The 21,883-nt window shown below is 33.1% G+C and overlaps 2 protein-coding genes across 7 annotated transcripts in view; both read left to right on the top strand.

Moving 5' to 3' along the window:
- Positions 1-5,021, top strand: part of LOC132728121 (uncharacterized) — a 31,968-nt gene extending 26,947 nt beyond the window's left edge. For all 6 annotated transcript variants that reach the window (XM_060713735.1, XM_060713736.1, XM_060713737.1 and 3 more), the window contains 3 exons: positions 656-838; positions 1,451-1,618; positions 2,712-5,021. In XM_060713735.1, the coding sequence (XP_060569718.1) occupies positions 656-838; positions 1,451-1,618; positions 2,712-3,556 (1,196 nt within the window). In that variant the 3' untranslated portion in view covers positions 3,557-5,021. The remainder of the gene's footprint in view (positions 1-655; positions 839-1,450; positions 1,619-2,711) is intronic.
- Positions 5,022-5,505: 484 nt separating this feature from the next.
- Positions 5,506-14,735, top strand: LOC132728116 (calmodulin-A-like). Its single transcript, XM_060713727.1, has 5 exons — positions 5,506-7,149; positions 8,085-8,142; positions 10,079-10,228; positions 12,450-12,695; positions 13,464-14,735. The coding sequence occupies exons 2-5, from the start codon at positions 8,106-8,108 to the stop codon at positions 13,550-13,552; spliced, it is 522 nt and encodes a 173-aa protein (XP_060569710.1). The 5' UTR covers positions 5,506-7,149; positions 8,085-8,105; the 3' UTR covers positions 13,553-14,735.
- Positions 14,736-21,883: the final 7,148 nt, after the last annotated feature.

Below are 21,883 nucleotides of genomic sequence, written 5' to 3'. Positions count from 1 at the left end.
TGTGTATTTTAAAATATATTTGCAAGTAACATATGCACCAAATGAAACTGGAAAATGAGTAACTCTTTTTATCAAAAACTTTTCCAACAAAAAAAGGATTTGACTTAAACATACCCTTTGCTGTGTACGACGGCGCCTTATTCTGAAATCAACATGAGCAAACTACATTATTTCAAAACCTCTTTACAAAATAGACTTTAAGTTGAAATAAAACTTTAATTATATTTCACTTGTATATTTTTGTCTTCATGCATATGAATTGTTTAATTTATAGTTGACGTGGTTATTCAAAATTTCCAAATTAAAAAATTACGAAGGGAATAGATTTGGACCGACAAAACCCAAGAAATCGACCCTACTTTCACAAAATGATTATAATAAACATATATAATAAATTTTCCTCAAACCAAAATTCAGGGAAATTCCGGGTTTATTTCTTTACATTCGAATATCGTTATATCCAAAAAGCATTAAAACTTGAAACAGGGAGTGGAAGTGTTTGAATAATAAAAGAAACATTGACTACAATGCGTTAGGAGTATACTTCAATCAAATGCAACTAAATATGACCAATATATGTAAGTTTAAAGTATATCACACAATTATACATATATGATTTTATCTAAATAAATGATTTATTAATCTTTTCTTAAAGACGGAAAGCCAAAAGCTATGTATATAATCTTGAAGGATTATACGCTCCCGTTGACCGTCCAGTTTCCGAAGGACCACAGCATTACAGTGGGTAACCAAACAGTGAGCACCAATAATATCCCGTGCATGGAACTCGTGCAAACATTTGATGAGGTTTACCTGTTGTCAAATTTTATAACCGACGGTTTGTATATTATACATTTTAGTTTAAAGATCTTACTATGCTTTGTATTTATTAACGTCTTTGACAGGCACAGAGTATAATTTAATGGGTTTTTTTTCAAAGTTCATTTATGTTGATCCTTGTACTAGGAAACATTCTGGATGAGCCCTTCTCTATTTCGAATATAGAATTGGAATACCAGTTGTCAGTTTATTAAAACTAAAGTAACAACCAGTAAAGATTATGACCAAGTGACTGCCCGGATGTGCTCTGTACTGGTTGAACCTTAACCTGTTATGTCTTATCTTGCTCCCCCCTTGTGACTGAGGGGTTGCCTTAAACGGTCTTGTTTGAAGCTAAGTTATTATCGTGATTTTAAAATCCCTTTTAGAGTCTCTAAATTCATAGCAGGGCAAAATTATTACAAGAAATTTAAAAGGTTACGGGCATATATTGCTGCTTATACTAAAAATCAGAGTAATGTTATTTAGAAAATGCTAAGATTGGCGTGTTAAGATGTTGCAAAAAACAATTTTAAAATTAGAAATATGTCATGGCGAGTTGTTTCCTCATAATCGTTTGTATACTAGGAATATCTTGTTTTATTAAACATTTCTATTTCTAATTTTCTAGGTGTAATGAGCCAGGAAGTTGTGCACGTACCGCTATACCTGTCACAACTCAGACTTGCCATCGTGACAGGGATTAAAGGTCAAAGTAAGGAAAAATGGTCCGGCTACCAACAGGAATTAGACCGTGCTGCGTCTTATATAGAATTTGATCAAGAATTTGGAAACCCAAGTAAGAGTTCCATCTTCAACAAGAGATCAAACTTTACCGTAACCTTGCTTGAACAGAAAGTTTTGCCACCAGTATTAAGCCTAAATGTCCCTGCTCTATTCTGTTGTCTGACTAACTTTATATTTTTATATTGATATCCCTTAAAAATGATGACGGACAGTTAAAAAATGGAAGGTGTTTTAAGTTCATTTAGAAGTTCAGCAGGTGCATGGTTGATGAATGTGATACATGAAATCTGAAATAACTATTTACATTTGAGTCATTTTTTTATTTCTGCCTAACTAACTTTGATTGAAACGAACAAAAAAAGAGAAATATATATTGATACAAATGAACATGTACATAAAATGGACTTAAATATTTTAAAAGCTACATTTCAAGGAATACGCAAATACTAGTATATAATTATGTCAATAGATAGATTTATTGTAAAACTTCAGAAATATTCTAACAGTTCAGCACCTTAAAACTCGACAATTTATGATCGTCACGTTTGACTAGATAGATACTCCGATAAACAATATATATAGTATGAGTTATATTTATGAGGTAAAACATCGCATGTCGCATTTAAGTAGCGGCATGGCTGCATGGTTAATCTAATGATTGCTAGCCGCATGGGTTCAAACTCGTCAGGGGCAAATCGTTGCTTCCTTGCGCAAGAAACTTAACACTCATTGTCAATACTGGTTGGTTCCAGGAACGGATAGGAAGGTGTATCTATAAGCTTATAGCTTCCTAACAAGCGAACTAAAATAAATTCTGTATAAACCAAAACATGGCATGGCATCTTTCTACATTTCAGCTCGTAAAGTAAGACTTTTGATGCACCTTCGTGGACTAAATCAGGCACGAGGGTTCTCATGATCAGAACCATTACCCTCCCGTAAGCTACGTTAACTCACATGAAAGAATCTAAAGTGTGTGTTGGGATTCGAACCCACAGCGGTGTGAATCAAATGATTCTCAGTTAACAACACCTTACAGTTTGTGTACAAATTTCAAAGTTTACATGACAAAATACCGTATTATGATTATCATTATTTAACTTGTAATTTTAATTTACAAAACATACGTACATTAATGTTTTCAGACATAGCCGAGTACGATCCAAGTGCAATCCACTCAGATGCCACCTATTCCTATGTAGAACCGACGGCTTACTCCAACTTTGTGAGCCTTGTTAACAAGTCACCTTTGAAATCCTTTGATAATCTAGCCTACAGCGAGGGACATAAACAACATGAGGATAACCCCAACGTCTATGAAGAAATTGACAACACAGCACGACACGGGAAGACGACACACGGGCACTCGACACACGGAAAAAACGAAAAACATATAAAGCCTCCGTCAAATCAGGCGTTAAAGAAAGAACTAGAAACTGTACTAAAGTCAAATGAGGAACCTGATACCACACCCCAATTGACTTCGTTTAAACCACAACCGCAAACGAAAAATATTCATCCGCCTCCCCCTTTGGCACCAAAACCACAAATGCACCATGATTCTAGCCATGGTTCTTCGCCAGCACTTCCGGAACGGAAAGCGATTCCTGGCATTCCGCCAACTGCCCAAACAGGAAACGCTGGGCATTCACTTTACCAAAACGATGTCCCGAGAACAAGGATTTCACCTACGATGCAGACGACTCCGAAACAAGAGCATAAACCATTACCAGTTGCAGAAGAAGTGAAGAAAGTAGTTCGGGAAGTGCACTGTCGCGATGACGTCGCGAAACTCACTATTGACGAAGTGACGGAGTATCTGAGAAGGCTTAACCTAGAAAAATACGCAAACACTTTTAAGAATGAGCAAATTGATGGTCCCATGCTATCTGATCTAGATAAAGACATGCTGAGAGATGATTTTGGTATGAAAGGTGTTGAGGCACTGAGACTATTAAAATTTGCGAAAGAAGGTCACGTGCCAAATTAGATGATAAATGTACTTGATGGATCAGATTCTTTATTTCATTTCTTTGATTTAAGCACGTGTTATTTACAATGCCTTCGTGATCAATTCCTAATTTCCTTCACATCAAAACTTTAAGCGGTGTTATAAAGCTGATTAAGAACAATATTATTTCTTAAACATATACGAATTAAGTGACAGTCACAACACATTGTATCAAAAATAAGTGCCCAACATGTTTCCCAATATTACAAACAATTGTATCGTGACTACTGTCCATCTTTAAGACTACATGTTTTTAGTTATTCGTTAATCAGTAATCGTTTTTATTATACTGATATAAATGTAACTTTAAGTGTTCATTTAGTGTTATATGCCTGTATGACAATGTGTTTTATATAGGTTGTCAAATCTCTATGGATTAGTTGTTTAGTTTGTGTCATTGACCATTTTTACTGTTTAGTTTGTGCTATAATTCATCAGTCAATTATAATCCTGTCTCCGGGAAGTGCAGGGATAGCGAGGGTAGGGGAAAAGGGGAAGGAGATATTTCCAACACACATTACCGGGCCATTGAGATGAGCTTGTAAGTCGACATTGAGGCCTTCAAAGGTTCGGAAGTAATCAAAATGTTCCAGATATACCTTTTGTGTGAAAGACCGCGGCAGATGTAATTGCTTAGAACACTCTTTTTCCTTATGATTACTGGTAAAAGGGAAGACTACGACAACAAATGCTCAGTACATATATAACGGTTATTTCATCTTAGAAATATTATACTGTGGATAGTTATATAATGCAACAAATATCTTTCCACTTTGTTTCCTACATGTATAAGTATTTTTTATCGAACTCTGTTAGATATGTCATAAACTTTGTTTATACTTGTCAACAATTCGTCTCGGCTAACTTACTCTAACTTATAACACTTTACACCACACAGTATCTGAACTGTATGACTATAAATTGTAGTATACAATTTTATGTTGAATAAAATATATGTTATGTAAAGATATAGTGATTTTACACTGGTACCAAAATAATATGTGAATCTTACAATACTTTAAATTAATGTAACAATAAATCTTATTCTAATTGTTGAATATACTTTTTAACAGATTTTTATAATTCAATGTATTTTCGTTTAAGTGATATTCATGTATATTTTAGTATTTATTGTAAAAAAATAATCAGTAAATCAAAATAGTGTAATTTTTTAGAGCTATGTTAAGGGACTCAAATGAGTTGGGTTTTTTACATGAAGGGACTGGGAAAAAAAATTTTTTGAGACTTGAGAAACATTTGATGTAAGTCTGGATTAATAACTTGTGAGCAAAATTTCAGATCAGTCTATCATTGTGTCGTGAACTTTTAACTTACTTGCTATTTGTGATTTAAAGTTATTGTCTTCTAACGCCTTGTCTAAGTATAAAGAATTAATATTACTTGTCATTGTAAATAAATAAACTAAAACAGATAACCTTATAAATGGTGTTTATGTTATATTTCAATGGCACAAGTGTCCAACAATTTACAATAGATCTGTTTTTACAGTTGTTTTCAGAGCGTTATGAGTCTTTCATTTGTTACTCTTTCATAGCTTAAATAGTGTTTCATTTTTACGGACATTAGACTTATTAAGTTTCTTGTATTTTAGTGTACTGTGTTTAGTATATGCTTACATATATGGACTCGACTCAAACAGTCTGATTTGTACTTCCCTCGTTATAGGAATATTGCTAGTGCTAAAATCGGTACACCTCGACGATAGTTCAATATATTCCCGGAGTTATTGCGGATTGGAGGTAGTTGTACCATGTGATTTCAGATGTAAGCAAAAGCAGAGTAACGAATTTATTTATTTTATATCGAGCGGAAGATAAAGTCAATTGTAAAATTTTGATTGAAAAATATGTCTGACAATCAGAATCAATTAAAAAAAGCCCACTGTTCGAGTTCTAGGTCTTTATCCGGGAGCGCAGTAACATTAACCGACTCTATTAAACTGATTCTTCAATTGTCATCTATCAATTCTTGTTTCATCTCCCTTCTCATTAAAACGGCAGTGTGTTTTATTACAAGTAGGCTATAAACAAAACTAGTTGCTATAAACAAAACTAGTGTCATACAAGGAAGCTCTCCTGTGGGTGGTTCTAAACAAGAGCCATTGTTTGTGCATGAAGTAATGCACAGAGGGGTTACCGAGATCTTCTTCCACCATTTAAGCTGCTTAACAATTTTTAATATTTATTTTATTATCCCTATATCTGTAGGAATAGAAACTACCAGCATAGAGACAGGCCATTCTGAACTTTCGGGCAGTCTGACCAGGCTACATTCTGTTTGTAGCTCAGTATTTTTGTTTTTTCCGACATTAAAACCCCTTAAATATTGAATGGACTGTTCCAAATTCAAAGTGAGGCAGAATCTATTACACAAATTTAAGAAGATTAATGGAACCGTCTGCTTGTAAAACAATTTGATTTTACAAAATGTACATCAATAAAGTGTATTTGTATTTCAATGACTCGTGTACAAATAAAGGGAGACTAATACAATTTAGGTCTTATTACGCGCATGTTTCGGCTGCAAATGTACAGTATTGCCGTGATTTTTTTATACTGATTGGTGTGTAATATTTTGCAATCAAACAACAAAATTACACATTTTTTAAAGAAAGAGATAACACGTACATCCTGTAATTGTCGTTTGAAACAAATTACATATATAGAATGTTATGCTGTTTGAATTTAAGTTAAAAATTAACGTTAATAATGTTTCATTTAGGGGATTGAAATAAATAATATATGTTTATATGGAATGCAATGTCATTTGAATGAAAATGTATGTTTTGTTCAAAATAATGAACGCTAATATGAATATTAAATATGAAAATGGAATGGCATGCGGTTTGAAGTTAAAGTAAATAACCTACATGTATGTCTAATGCGAAATCTATATTAAAGCCTTTTTTTCATACAGGCATTTTGGAATGATTTTTTTTTTCTAAATTAAAACAATTATTTTATTATCTACATGCTGGAGATTTATAGCTTTATCAGCACTTCAAAATAAATGATATTTCATTATAAATATTATAGATGTATACAGAGCAATGCTTTGTCGATTGAATAAAAGTAAATAATATTTAATGAAACGAATTTTTGAGTGTTGAATTCAATACATGTATTATATTTAAGGGAAGTGGTGGCCTAGTGGTTAAGGTGATGAATTACTGCATTACAGCGTCATGTTTTAATCCGCGGGAAGAAAATAGATCCCACTTCAGACGTCGCTCCATTAAGTTACATTCAAACCATGTATTGAATCTTTTTATAAGTTAACATTTTAAACTATTAAAGGATATGAATAAATAAGGGATTAGTTGTATATGAACATAGCTGGAGAATATACATATAAATATATTATATATAAAATCGGTCTCAATAATGTTATAAAAAGGATTTTTAATCCGGTACTTACAAAATGAGTTTATAAAAAAAGTTAACTGTAAACATAATATTATACATGTTTTTACTAATCTGAATTTCTTTTTTCTTCTTCTTGAATGGGATTTGTTACTAGATGGATTGCATGTTTTGAAATTCGAGTAAAAGGTATCGTTCTTTATTTATAAAGTTGCACTGCTCTAGAATGTTAAAACTTATATTTGTTATAATATTTCAATAATTTCAGATTAAAAAAATTAATAATACATGTATAAGAAATTAAGTCACGTTGAAACATTTATATTTTGCTGGTTGATTGCAAGGTATCACCAATTTTCAAATTTCATTGCCATATTTGTATTCTTAAGTGCTATTTTGTCATAAAAGACTGATTGAATTAAGTAGAGGAGTCCGGTCCGTGATAGGCATTGTCACGCTGCACATAGCTCTCAATGAATATAGCACATAGCTTACAATGAATATAGCATATAGCTCTCAGTGGTGCTGATTATACTGCTGCTGCTGCTGCTGCTGCTGAACATGATGATGTACCGATAATGATCGCTACTGATGATGATGATAATGATGTTGAAGATGATGAATAAGATGATGATAAATATGTACTGATGATGATGATGATAATGATGATGATGATGATGATAATAATAAAATGATGATGATGATGACGATGATGATGAAGATGATAATGATATTGTACTGCTAGTTATGTTGATTATGTTCTCAAAATGATAATTATGATCTTGATGATAAATATGACGATGTGTTGCTGCTGATAATGATGATGAGTATAGTGATGATGATGATGATGATGATGATGATGATGATGAGTATGGTGATGATGATGATGATGATGATTATTATGGTGATGATGATGACGATGGTGATGATGATCATGTTGTTGTTGTTGATGATGATGATGATGATGATGATGATGGTGATGATGATGATGTACAATGTTTCTACCAAAATTTGATGAATCAATGGTTTTGTTAATAATATAGGGTAAAGATATATAATTATTATTAATAATAGACAGTGAATGTATACATGTAAATTTACATGTATGTACGCGATATTTTCAGGATTTAACCATTGAATAAAACATGAGTGACGACGAACTACGCCCGGAACAATTTCTTGGTAAACTATATTAACTTTTATATATAATAAATAGCTGAGAATTAGTATTAGTTGTGGTATAATATGTAGGTACATATTGGATAACTGTACATATCTACCTTTATTTCACACCTTTTAGTAGTAACCAATACACTTCCAGCGTTCGCACTACGTGATGCTCCAGTAGAAATTATTATTGTATCCAATTTAACCATTTCCTAAGCCCAAAAGTCCATATCAAGTCCATATTGTACTCCATCTAGCCACGTTTTCGTTTTCCTGGTCGAAATAGTCTAATGAATTCTTAATGTTAGTAACAAATTCTTTTTAAAAAGTAAATAATTGGTGGTGATAAATAAAAAAATAATTATACAATGTTGAATAATACTGATCATATTGGACTCGATCACTAGCACTTGTGTTATATAAGTTTGTCATGTACTCGTCCAATATAATTTAGTATTGTGTTTAATAGCCTAATAATGTTTGTTTTATTTACCCGTCTTTTGCGTACTTGTTATACGGTCAATGCACACAATATATTAATCTTCGATAGATTTTCGGTAATGTCCGTGATATGTATGATTAAAAATGAAATAGTTATACAATGCGTTATAACGCAATAGCACAGTATATAAACGAAATCACTGTACCCTGTCTTGCGAGCCTAAACAATTCAATATGTATATCCTGGCTTGCAAGTACAAGCATATTTTACTTCCGATCACTGTCCTTTTTTGGATCCTATTATTTTAACCTGTACTTTCTTGCGAGAAAAAAGGAATAGACGGGTTTTATAACGTAATACGAAAACAGTTTTATTTTTTCAAAATGCCTACGTTTGTAAGATCGAACCCATATGTCAATGTTGTTTCTTTTCATTTTTCAACTTTATTGAAGTAATATTGTTTATTATGATGCTCGTTTTTTAATATGTTTTGCACTTATTTTGGTAAGGTCCATTCTTTTTTAAAACAACATTGTTCAAGAATTAATATCTAAAATTCATTCGGAATAAAAACAATACATGTTATTTCCATGCCGTTAAATACTGAGCAAAACGAGACAAAACATCGTTCCTAAGTTGCTTCATATACGTGTAGACAATTTTGCAAAAACTTGGCCATTTCCATTAAAGTATACTGCAAAATAAAGAAATACTAGGTTCAAAGACAAATGGCAACAGTAGGAATCGAACCACAGACCTCGACTTATCCAAATGTTTTATTGCAGATGTCGCCACGACCTATACGTTAAGCTATTGCGACTTTCTCAAAATATTAGTTATATACTCCATATTAATTCTCCTAAACTACACGGACAGACCCGAAGTGTGATCGATCATTCAAATGAGTAATATAACGTATTCATAATTGATAGATCAATAAAACCAGAATAATAATACATTTTTATATATGTATAAATATCTTGAAGTCATACTATATAACGTAAGAAAGACATTTGCTTTTTAATATGTTAACATAATTGTCTAAATAGTCAATATGGCACTTCGCTTTTTGATGGAGGAAAACCTCAGGGGCCCCTTTCCCGCATTATTTCGGACCTGAGAGAAACAGCCCCTGGATAGCCCCTCACATAAAGAATCAAAATTAAATGTCCGGGAAACCAACGCTAAGCGGTGGTGGGGGGGGGGGGTAAGTGGTTTCAACGAACTTAACCACTCGGCCACACACGCCCCATAAAATGTAGTAAATAGTTTTCGAATTAAGTCCCAACTTTTTTATAAACGAATTTCCATTTTATGACTCAAAATCATTGACAACACAATGCTTTTATGTGATTTTTACAGATATGTTTTGCCTAGTTTTGAAAACGCTGGCACCATTTAGCTTGCTATTTATGAAAAAAAAATCGCACAAAAACACCACCTGCAGTCACATAATCACTTGTAATAAGTCTGTTTATTTTATAACAATTTGTATTTCTATTTTTATAGAGTTGCGAGAAAAAGAAGTGTTCGATTTATTTGACAAAAATGGCGACGGTTTTATCACTCAGAATGAGTTAGGAAACGTGCTACGGTGTATAGGATATAATCCGACGGGTGCTGAGGTGGAAGACATATTAAAAAAGTTTGATTCCGATCGTAAGTATTAAAATTTAAATACATATCATTAGCTCGACTATACGAACTATATGGAAATCTGTCCTTCTCGCCCCGGCGTCGGCGTCGGCATCCGTGTCCAGATTTTAGATTAAAGTCTTGGTGCAGAAAAATATTTCAGTATCACTTTCAGTCTTCAAATCACCAATAACTTTTTATGGTTAACAAGGTTCATAACTCTAGCACCAATATTGCAAGAATTATCTCCCCATGAACTTTGCTTTTTTTACTTAAAAAATGTTAATTTTACTATAAATTCCTTAGTTTTAAAGGTATCTACCTCAAACTTCAAAAACGTATTTCTTATCATCAACCATATCTTATGTAACAAGGTTCATAACTCTTGAAGCAATATTTTCAGATATATCTCCCTTTGAACTTAGAATTTACTTTAAGAAGTGGTTTTTCTTCCATAGTTTTTTCTTCCCTACTGCGTTCAGTATTAACTTGGTCGAGCTTCGCTGTCTCCTATGACAGCTCTTGCTTTATCAACCTATCTTATTATCTTAGATATTTCCATGTGCAATGGTATTTGTTACTACCTTTGCTACCGGAATAAACCATATATGCGAGCAGCCGTCAATGTCGAGTTGCCAAAATAGGCTTGCAACTTTAAACAATCAATGGTTTCTTGGACTATTTGGTTACACGGGCGTTCGGCACATTTGTTTTGACAAAAATAATATATAATATTATATATAGTTACGGGTGCTGGTCGGGAAGATTATTTTATGATTATTTGACCATTATTGGTATGACAAACATGTAGTGCATTTATCAACAGGCAATGTATTTTGCAATGTCACAAGGATGGATCGTAATGAATTCATATATCCCAAATCATTGAAAACTCTATTACCAAAAATGTAATAATAATTTCAGAAAACGTCTTTCAACGTTTGTGTCAAATAAGTCCATTTATCCTGCTACTGTCTATATCATCAGCTGGATAAAGCTTTGCCAGATAAACTTATCTATCTCCAGTCATTACGTCATATGATTACGTCACGTGTTTAGCAGCAAAACAAAACTACATATAGATGCTATTTTATCGGGGAAAAAGAAGAATGAAACCATCTAATTATTATAAAAACAAGATTAAAGCAGGATAAATCAAATACATGGTTGATGTCGGGATGGAGAAGGTTTATCCGGTTCGCTGCGAAAGTGAATCTTGGTTCGCTAAAGCTCGCCAAGATACACTTTCTCGCTCACCGGATAAACCTTCTCTATTCCGACATCAACCATCTATATATATTTTCTATATATCAATAATATGGTTCCAACAACAGAGAGTGATAAAACAAACCAATATATTAACACTGATAATCAGATTAATAAATTTTTAAATGGGCCGATTTGACTATGGAGTTGATCTGTGCCGAGTTGGAATAGGGCCGAGCTGACTCGGGGCCGAGTATGTTAGGGCCGTGCCGACACTTATTCAAATCAAATACATATAATTAGACAATATATCAGTAAACTTAAGTGTGCCATACCCCTAGATCTACAGATGTCGGCTGGCTGGTCGGCTAAAACAAAATTAAGAAACGAAAGGTTGAGCTACATACCGCCCATTTCTTAAAACAGACTGACATGGCCTACAGTACCTGTAAGCATTAATAAAAACTAACATACTTTCATCGATGCTTGAAATAACCACATTCTAATATAAAATATCAAAACAAGCTTACCTCGATCAAAGCTCTTCGATTTTCCACGATTTTCCATCAACTCGACATCGGGAACGAACGATGTCGAAAGTCTGCCACTGATTTGGACAATATTTCATCCATACGATACGTTGTCACAGAAAAATAAAAGTTGGTATCGTAGAAAATATCTCTATGCTCATGAATAAAAGGAAGAACTGCACTTGGATTAATTAATGAGCTTCTAAACGAGGTTTACACACAATTGTACCAGAAAGTCTTACATTTCTCACGGCCCCGTCCGACAACTACCTGCGCATGCGCAGAACGTAAAGTCTTACGTTTCTCACGGGTCTGACAAAATTCACGCCACACCGGAACGCCTGTGATCCAAAATACTGCACGTGACCGGTTTACAAAGGTGGAATAGAGAAGATGGCGTGTTGGGAAATAAATGTGTAATTTTCGCTGGAGGACACATATTAAATGGAAAACATACGTATACCTAGCTTTATTCAGTATGTACTTGTATTTGTATTTTATATTCACAGATAACGACAAAATTACGTATGATGAGTATGTTGATATGTTAAAGAAACATTTAAAAGACCCTAGTGCGTTTGATGTCGAGTTACGAGAAGCTTTCAAAATGTTTGACAGAGACGGGACCGGTGATTTAGATTTTAAAGAACTCCGGAAAGCTTTGATGTATTTTGGGGAGCCGTTAACGGCCGAGGAGACCAACCAGTTGTTTAAAATGATGGACGCTGATGGAGACAAGCAAGTTGATGTTGAAGGTATAGTTAAAGATCAAAGTATTTTTGACCAATAGAATTTTTTCATAACCCTGAAGTGTCAATGGAAACAATGAACTTTATGTACCAAAAAAAAAAGAAATTTGGAATGCACGTTTAATTGAGATGTGCGTCGTGCTCCTTACAAAACTTACATTCCAAATGTGTCAAAGTTTTGGGGCAACAAATAAAAATGTAAAGTATCTGGTCTACATACAGATAAGAATCCTAAACAAATATGGAACTAGGTGGACAATGTCATTTAAAAGTTACACTCATGTATAATTATCCAACATGTCGACTTTGTTACAAATGTTGTCTTGTTTCAATATGAATAAATGCCGTCAATAAATTCCAGAATTAACGTAATTTAAGCAAAAATCAAGCAAAACACAAGTTCAAGGTCATTTAAAAGTCAATGTCAACTTCAGTTTGGTATTCTTAAAATTATCTTAAACCTTGTTGTGTCCAAGTTTAAAGACAGTCCATTAATAAATCAGAAATCAAACAAAATATAAACAATTGACCTTGTTGATGAGTTACGGTCAAGTTCATTATGGTCAACTTGAAGGTCGTGTCCAAAGGGTTGTTGCGTTCAGGTGTGAAGGCAGTCCATTGAGAATTAAAGAAAAAGATCAACATTAAAGTTGTCTGCAGGCAACTGCGTCAGCAACGTCAACGCCGACATGACCGTAGCAATATCTCACCATGTACAGTACAACAAGCCGACAGTCATAATTATAACAAAACATTTTTTTTTTACTTTTCCAGAATTTGTGAAGTTTATGCTCAAGGGGTATGACGAAATCAAGAAAGTGGAAGAATGCTCACAGGTCCAAATGTCATCATCCAAAAAATGATTTGAGTTAGAAACTGTTTTCGTGATTTAATGCCATATCATATTTATTTATTAAAGTTATTTATAATAATTTATCTTTTATAAAGTATGTGTTTATATTTGTAAATTAGTATACAACTGAAATGTTGTGAAGTAGAGAGTTGTACAGCGGAGTAGCGTATATATAAACGTTTATTTATTGCCGACATATACAGTTTGCAGTGAAACAAGGCATGTTATGGTCAAGCGCACGTTGGGGTCCAACTGCAAAGTTTATATAGCTTACTTTAATTAAGGACACAAATAACGGATATTAAACCATACAATAATTATGTTAGCATCGACGGTATCCTGGTGATTCATGTGATATTCATAGCAACCATCTGCTCGTACTATCATCTCCTTATGCTGTAAATACATCAGAAAATTGGGAAACAAATGTAAAATGTTTGTCTTTAAATAAAATTTATCAGGAATTGTAACTTTTGTCCATAAATTTAGCAGAACTTGTAAAGCGAATGTAAAACATTTGTCTATAAATTTATCAGAAGTTGTAAAACGAATGTAAAACTTATAGTAAATCTTTAATGGTATATCAAACTTACACAGATGTTCAAGTTCTTTGGATACTTTGAAACACGGATGTAATCAAATATATTAATCTGAGCAGTTTATTGCTTGTCCATTCAACAGGAAACCAGGATGTGGACTGTGGGAATACTGGGACGTCCCATCTCACCAAGGTCAAACACCACTATATATCGGTTAGGTCAGTGACCACCACACTCCTCCCCGCCCTATTTGAAAAGGCTGGCTGCCAGATTAGACCTTTCTAGTATCTAATCCAGAAATCAATACGAGCCTATTGAATGACTTCCTGGATCCTTACCAGTACTGGTACTGTACCATGCTCAAGTACATGTACCAAATAGGTGATTATCTTTAACCAATCACCTGAGCAGCTCAGCTATGATTTGATCAGCTGAGCAGCCCCACAAAGGCTTACTCAATCACCTGAGCAGCCCACTATGCAGAATTCTACGACTCACTCAATCACCTGAGCAGCCCATTGTAGAATTTATTAGAATGAATTGTCACCAGGAGCACCCAGAGAAGAATTTACCAACATTAGTCTCTAACAATCACCGACAAACATAGAAACCTCCTTCTAATTGATTCACTGAAGACTTATCTCTTACTACTGTCAAAACACTCTAACCCACTCATGCACTGGTTCATACTCAGATGCAAAGATATGTGTGCAGCCTATGTCTAGAGACTACCGCAATACCTATCACATTTACTAGCTTAACAGCATGAGCATCCTGAGGATTATACCCCAATCCTCAATATAAGACCTTATCTGGACAACAAACAATCCAGACTCAGATCTATATTCAATGACCAACAAGAAGTAATCTTCACCCACAATCTGTGAACCACATTACAATAACCTCACTGAATCATAAATCTCCAGTCTTATTTTCTTACCTCCCAAAAAGACAACACATTTCCTTTCATAACTGTTATAACTCTGACATTGTTTCAAGAGCTAAACCTAACAGATAACATCATGACAATTTCTACTTCAGTTCTGCAAGATGCTCATTCTATTTCTGCGATAAGAAACCCCCAATCACGCAATCCAATATTGTACTAACATTTGTAATGATCACTATTAATAGACGCCTGCATCCAAATAGATCCCATACAAACTGTCATATAAATTGCTTGTCGGCCTTACAAGCAACTTACCAAATGACATTATAGGCAGCTTAGAAGAGACGGGGAACTGCGTACTTGGTGACCCCTACATGGCAGTGAACTTAACTGACCAGATGCAACTTGCTTGTCTATATGGGAGCTAACCTTCTCTTAATGGTGACTATATTGTACCGAACATCTCAGCTCTGGGACTCAGATTTCTGTAAATAACACCAGAACACTGCGAAAATTATACTGATATACGGGAATGTACGGTCCCGTATTTTTGACATATACGGGCGTGTACAGGATGTATTCGTCGAATATACGGACCAAGTATACGAGTCCGTATAGGGAACACCGGGTATACGGGAAGTCCGTATATGCATCAGGCATATACGGAATTCCGTATTTGCCCCATATACATGTACGTATATTTGTTCGTACTTTTGAAGTATACGGAGAATAAAATCCCGTATACGGACTATATAAAGGTTGTTATCCCTAGTATACTATAAATATACAAAGGATATACGGGACCGTATTTTTCTACATATACAGAGGATATACGGACTCGTATTTTCTACGTATACAGAGGATATACGGAACCGTATATTCTACATATACAGAGGATATACGGACTCGTATTTTCCCACAATATACAGATGATATACGGAATCGTATTTTCTACATATACAGAAGATATACGGAATCGTATTTTCTACATATACAGGGGATATACGGAATCGTATTTTCAATATATACAGGGGATATACGGAAAATGCATTTTTTTAGTTGTCCACGGGGAATACAGAACTGTATTTTCTTGATAAAAGAAGATACAGATAATATCAAAAACATGCATTTACATATAAGTGACACGTATACATGACCGAAATGCAGACTTGTACAATAGAACATGTTTTATTACACATTTTGAATGGGAACTGTAACTTCATATGCTTAAGAACTTTATCTTCACAATTGGAGTATTTCAAATAATAAAGTAAAAACCAAATCGAGTCACTCCTAAATATTTATTATTTCATAAACATATATTCAATATGTATTCATATATTAAACAAAATAAACATGTTTTCGCTACAAAAGTCATATTTTGTTGCAAGCCTTATTCCAGATCGAGGGACAAATTAATGTAGCGTTGCAACCCAACGGCGATATACCGGTATGTTGCGATAAAGAGTCATGAAATACGTATCACAGTGGAGAAAATCCGCACTGCGACATTTTCTTTAAAGATCGAATTATACAGTAACATGTACATTTTTCGATATTTTCAAGCCGTAACCTTTATGAATTGCATGTTGTTTAAATCTAGAACAAACTATACCAACTTGAATTTCGATTCTATTTATCTTAACAATGATTTTTATGAGCCACTTGTATTACACCCATAAAACATTTTAAAGATATTCATATCATTTGTGTTAGCATTCACATATTATTTTAGGAAAATGAGTCCATAGCACAAATTGATTATTACAGAAAGTTTTAATAATAATCATTAAAAACTAAAAATCCGTATTCACAGAAATTCGTCATACAAACACACAGTTCTTAAAAGCACTTAAATATATCAATCATCTATAGGAATGTTACGTAGACCAGTGTGACGGTGTCTATTCGTGACGTAGGAAATGTTATCTCCAGATATTACAATCTTCTTCGGCATGTGTGTATCTGAAAAAGAGAGTTTAAAATCCTGTTTAAATAGTGTCATGAAATAGTTATCACAACTTTCAAAAAAGACTATACACAAGCATTTTATGAGCGTAATACATATATACATTTTTTTTTCTAACGCAAATTTCAAAAATATTTTATATTATTGAGATAAAGATGTCATTTTAAGCAACCAATTACACAGGATTTAAATGAAATGATTAATCTATGACGGATTGATAAGTTATAAATATGTTTTTATTATAAAACCTTTACGAAATATATTTATTTTCAACACCTGTAATAATAAATGATAAATGGTAATCTTACTTCTATGTAAAGAGTGTTTTATTTGATTAAAAATATATTGATACAAAATAACATTGTATTGGGAAAAAGTGCTGACATAATCTTTTTGAATCGTTTTACGATGTATATTAGCATCGTTAGTAGGAGTCAATTCGTTTGAAAAAGGGCTTAAAAGTACAGATATTTGCTAAGTACTCAGATGTAGATCCGTGTTTGCACAATGATATCCAGTTAAGTAAAAGGCGGAATACCCATCTATAACTTCTCATTTATATAAAAAGCGTTGAACATAACAAATTTGGATTATTGTTTGTTTCAATTGTTTCAAAAACTATCTCAGCAACGAAATGAATACCTTTCAATATACTATAGTGTAGATTAATTATTTTTTTATTGTTAAGACTGTTTAACTAGGTAAGTTGAATATAGAATCTCTTACAGTGTGTCATCTCTAAAAATAAAGTGATTATTCTCACAAAATATAAATCAAAATATCCTCCCATTGCCTATAGCATTAATCTGATAGTATGAAATCAAATTCAGATAATAAAATATAACGTATTATCATATGTGACAATTGCATAAAATAATATAGGGAAATATTTTAGTTAATACATGCGAATGCGACTATTTTACGTGGCACACGTGAAAATATTTACGTATCAACGCAATATGTTTCACGTGCGCACAAGTACTAGTGCGTTTAGTATGATAATTAAGTGACGAGGTGGTCAAGTCCACTATCCAGGTGTAAAACAGCTATCATATTGTGTTTATTATCTTCAAACAGGCTAGCTATATAAATTAAATTATCAACAAATTAACCAACTCTCAGCGTAATGCAGTAGGTAAGGATGTGGTAAAATATCAATGCAAGACAGCTAGGCTCCGGATTGCACCTTTTCCCCAAAAAAATGCTTTATAATTATCAATCAGGTAAGAAAGTTTTGTATCATTTATTGTAAAGATTATAAATGCTTGTGATATTTTCTATTAACGTTCTCATTTTGTTATTAAATGTAGCTATATTTAGCCCTATTTAGCACGTTGGTGCAAACTTATACGGAAATGCATGATATACCTGTACACACAGACTGTTTCAACTATAGTTAAGTTTGCGCGGAAAAAAATACTATTGCACTGCAAAAGTAAACTATGACTACTACATACTACACACTATACAGGATAAAAATCACTATCATCCCGTGCATGTATATCTAAATTTTTAAATATCATAACAAAACTGCCCTTTCTATCCCAATTCATTTTTCTAATGTAAAATTAAAGAAGACAACTTGTTGAGGCTCGAACTTGTGATAAAATTTAATGTGTATGACATTCTAAAAATGAACTTTACTAACTTTGCCAATCAAGACATTTCAATCTTACATTATATTCCGCTTTGAAAACCCTGTTGTTACCTATTGAGCACAGAATGTTGAATAAAAGTGATTAAACGTGTAAAGCAATACATATTTTTGATACAGTAATATGTTTAAAAGAAAAAGAAAAACTAATTTAATAAAATAAAGTCCGCAATGCACAGTGCATCTATATCAAACCAATTGTGGTGTGTTCGAGTTAATTCTTTATATTTTATATATTTGATTTTTTTGCATATTAATAGCCAAGTAAGTGTTTTAGCATTTTCAAATGCGCGCAAAATGCTTATATCATATATGCTTTAATTGACATCAAATTTTATGAAAAGTGTCGACATCAATTCCGCCTAAGAATTTGATTCTAAAAGATATAAAAGAGAACCAATTTGTATTTATAACAAAACCACATTTATTCATGTCAAAATAAATGCGTGTAATTAAGGAAATTTTGAAACTTTGCCTTGAGAAAGAATAAAACAACATGACGTCAGTTAACAGAAGTGGAATATATGAGTCTGGGTAAACCTCTTCTTTACAGACAGTACGTCCGTGTAATTGTCTTATTTTATTCACAAAACACAACAATGTATATATTACATGAAACTTACATCTATATAACTTTTGCTACCATACTTTGCTTCAGTCTATAATTGCTGCAAAGAGGGCACGGCTGAATTTCAGAAAGATTTAAACACGACTGTACACTGTCCTGAAAAATCATAAATATAACTTCAGCCATAAAATGAATAAAGAGCACATTGAAAATATTTCAATAAAGTGACACCAGGTGCGATGTGCGAAAGTGTTAATATCTGTAGGAACGTGTTCACTTTTATGTGCATGTGTAGTTATGTATTTTTGTGTTTTCGTGGTAACCAATTGCTTTATGTGAAATATAAGTCACTACAATGTATATGGAATGTCGAAAAATGTGTGATGTACAAAGACCTCAACCAATAAGTTTTTTTCCAAGCGTTTGAATTGTTATGTACTAATGAAAATTTAAAATAACTTGTTACCCGGTAAGAGGAGTTCATCAAAACAGCCGTGTTTTAGGTGAACCTGACACCCATGCGATATCACCTTATGCGTATATTGTTTATCTTAAAAAACGTAAGACAAAGAAGTATTTCATTTATTAATAAGAATCAAAAAATATTTAAATTTTACTTTTGGTCGCAAGTAAACAAATCCAAACTGTATAAATGTGAAAACTCATTGTACTCCCATATAAGTTCATGTTACAACACAAGTTTTAAAAGTCGATGGGGGTAATCCTTGATTAATACAGGTGTAGAAGATCAGAGACAGACAGAATACAAAATATCGAATGGAAAACCAAGAAGTTTGTCTTCCTGAAATGCGAGTAAACCGATCTTGCAATTTACTTATTAAGCTAAAACAATACCATACAAAACCGTTTTAAAAACTTCTGGTTCCGTTGGCGATGTCTTTAATAATTCATCGGAGTCTTTTAAATTACTAATACCGACATACAGGCATTCCTAAGATCTTAAGCTTCGTATCAATGTAAAAATATAACAATTCCCTATGAGCCGCGTCACAGAAAGGAAAACCAGACATGGTAGATGAGGTTTGCAAACAGAGCATTGGATCCACGACCAGCCGCCTGCACAATGATACGCCGGAAGGTCAGTCATGTGATGCAGGATCCATGCTGTTCGCTTACAAAACTCTTAAACAGTTGAAGAAACCGAATGAGCGGAACAGCATGGAATCCATGCTGGTCCGACAAACCCATTATGTTGGTTTTTTCGTGACGGCGCCTCCACAAAGGGTAGTGAAATTAACAATTAACTGTTAAACGTTTACACTGTCCGGCCAATATTACTGATTGCAATCATAGCAGATAATGTATAATCTAGGTCAGATTCTTTTGTATTAAATAATAAATAAAAAATTCTGAGCAACATTATATAGCATTTTATTTATTGCGATCTAACATGTATAAATGACTTAAAATAAAAAGCAAAAAATATTTGTTTCACTATTTGAATTTAAAGAATTTGTATTCATGTATTTATTAAGGATGAATAGGTTTATATATAATTAAAGAAAATATTAACAACTATGGTGTAACAGAACTTAAAAAATGTGTAGAAACAGTATTGAAATTAGCGGAAGTCTTAAATTGACTTAATGTTTGCATCAAATAATGGGGATTAGTGTATGAAGAGTAAAAATAGTACGAAAACTGCCATGAGCTCCATACATAAGATGATTTATCTTGCTCGTTATAAATTATCCAAGACTGAAGAAAACAATTTTATCTAAGGAATTTGATAAACCTAAACTTTTTCAGAAAAAACTAAGCAATTTTCTTTTAAAATATGTTATAGTCCTGGATAGAATCTGATAAATTTTACGTTATTAAGACTGAATAGATAAAACATAACCTATTTTTTTCGGTTATCATTTCATAAATTAACTATTAAAAGAATCATTAGAATTTGGTCAGTGTCTCTTTTTTGACTCTTCCGATGTTTAAGTGATAATTAGAGATATGTCTCGAAGATTATTCAGACGTCCCAATCAGTTGACGACCAATACAAGCATACATTAAGGTCGTGTCAACACACACTGAGTTAATCCCTTTGTAACTACCATAGTCCAGAGGGGCTGTAATACCTTGACATCCTTTCTGATTTTTTAAATGTCGTAATTTTAAACGGTCGGTAGTCTTTTTACCCTGAAAGGGAAGTTTATGATTAACGCATTTAACAACAATCCCTTTCATTTTTTGCTTTTGCATTTTTCATACAACTTATTAATTAAACAAGACCACAGTTAAGAAATCAAAATCAAACTCGTAACCTCCAACGTCTAAAATTCAGGATACATCCGGGAACATCCTGCCTTTATTTTTATTTCTAACTCCGGCGGCCATATGAATAGCGGAAAACAAGATTAACAGTACGTGTAAAGGTTTCTAAAAACAAATCTGTTTAACCCTGAAATAAGCTGTTGTTCACAATCAAAATGCAACTATTCTATTGATTCTTGGCAATATTGATAATTTGAAGAACGAATAAATTGCCCGCCGCTATTTTGAATTGGTTGGTAGGATTCACGGTGATACAAAACCAACGCTTTAAAACTCATTGGCCTGTTTTAAGACGCAGTGATATCCTATGATACCTTTAGTTTGTTGTAATAAAGCATTTTAGCATCAAATAATGCCTACAAGATTTATGACTGCGGAAGAAACCCAGCATATTAGAGCCTTTTATTCGATCCAAAATAATCATATATTT

Source organism: Ruditapes philippinarum, unplaced genomic scaffold (assembly GCF_026571515.1).
Source record: "Ruditapes philippinarum isolate M1 unplaced genomic scaffold, ASM2657151v2 ctg2007_1_1_1_1, whole genome shotgun sequence".
NCBI lineage: Eukaryota > Metazoa > Mollusca > Bivalvia > Venerida > Veneridae > Ruditapes > Ruditapes philippinarum.
Note: the sequence above shows the minus strand (reverse complement) of the source record. Positions and strands in the feature narration are given on the sequence as shown.

Coding starts and splice junctions, on each gene's coding strand:
- LOC132728116 (XM_060713727.1), top strand. CDS start 8,106: ATGAGTGACGACGAACTACGCCCGGAACAATTTCTTG. Junction 8,143..10,078: donor ACGCCCGGAACAATTTCTTG/GTAAACTATATT, acceptor CTATTTTTATAG/AGTTGCGAGAAAAAGAAGTG. Junction 10,229..12,449: donor AAAAAAGTTTGATTCCGATC/GTAAGTATTAAA, acceptor TTATATTCACAG/ATAACGACAAAATTACGTAT.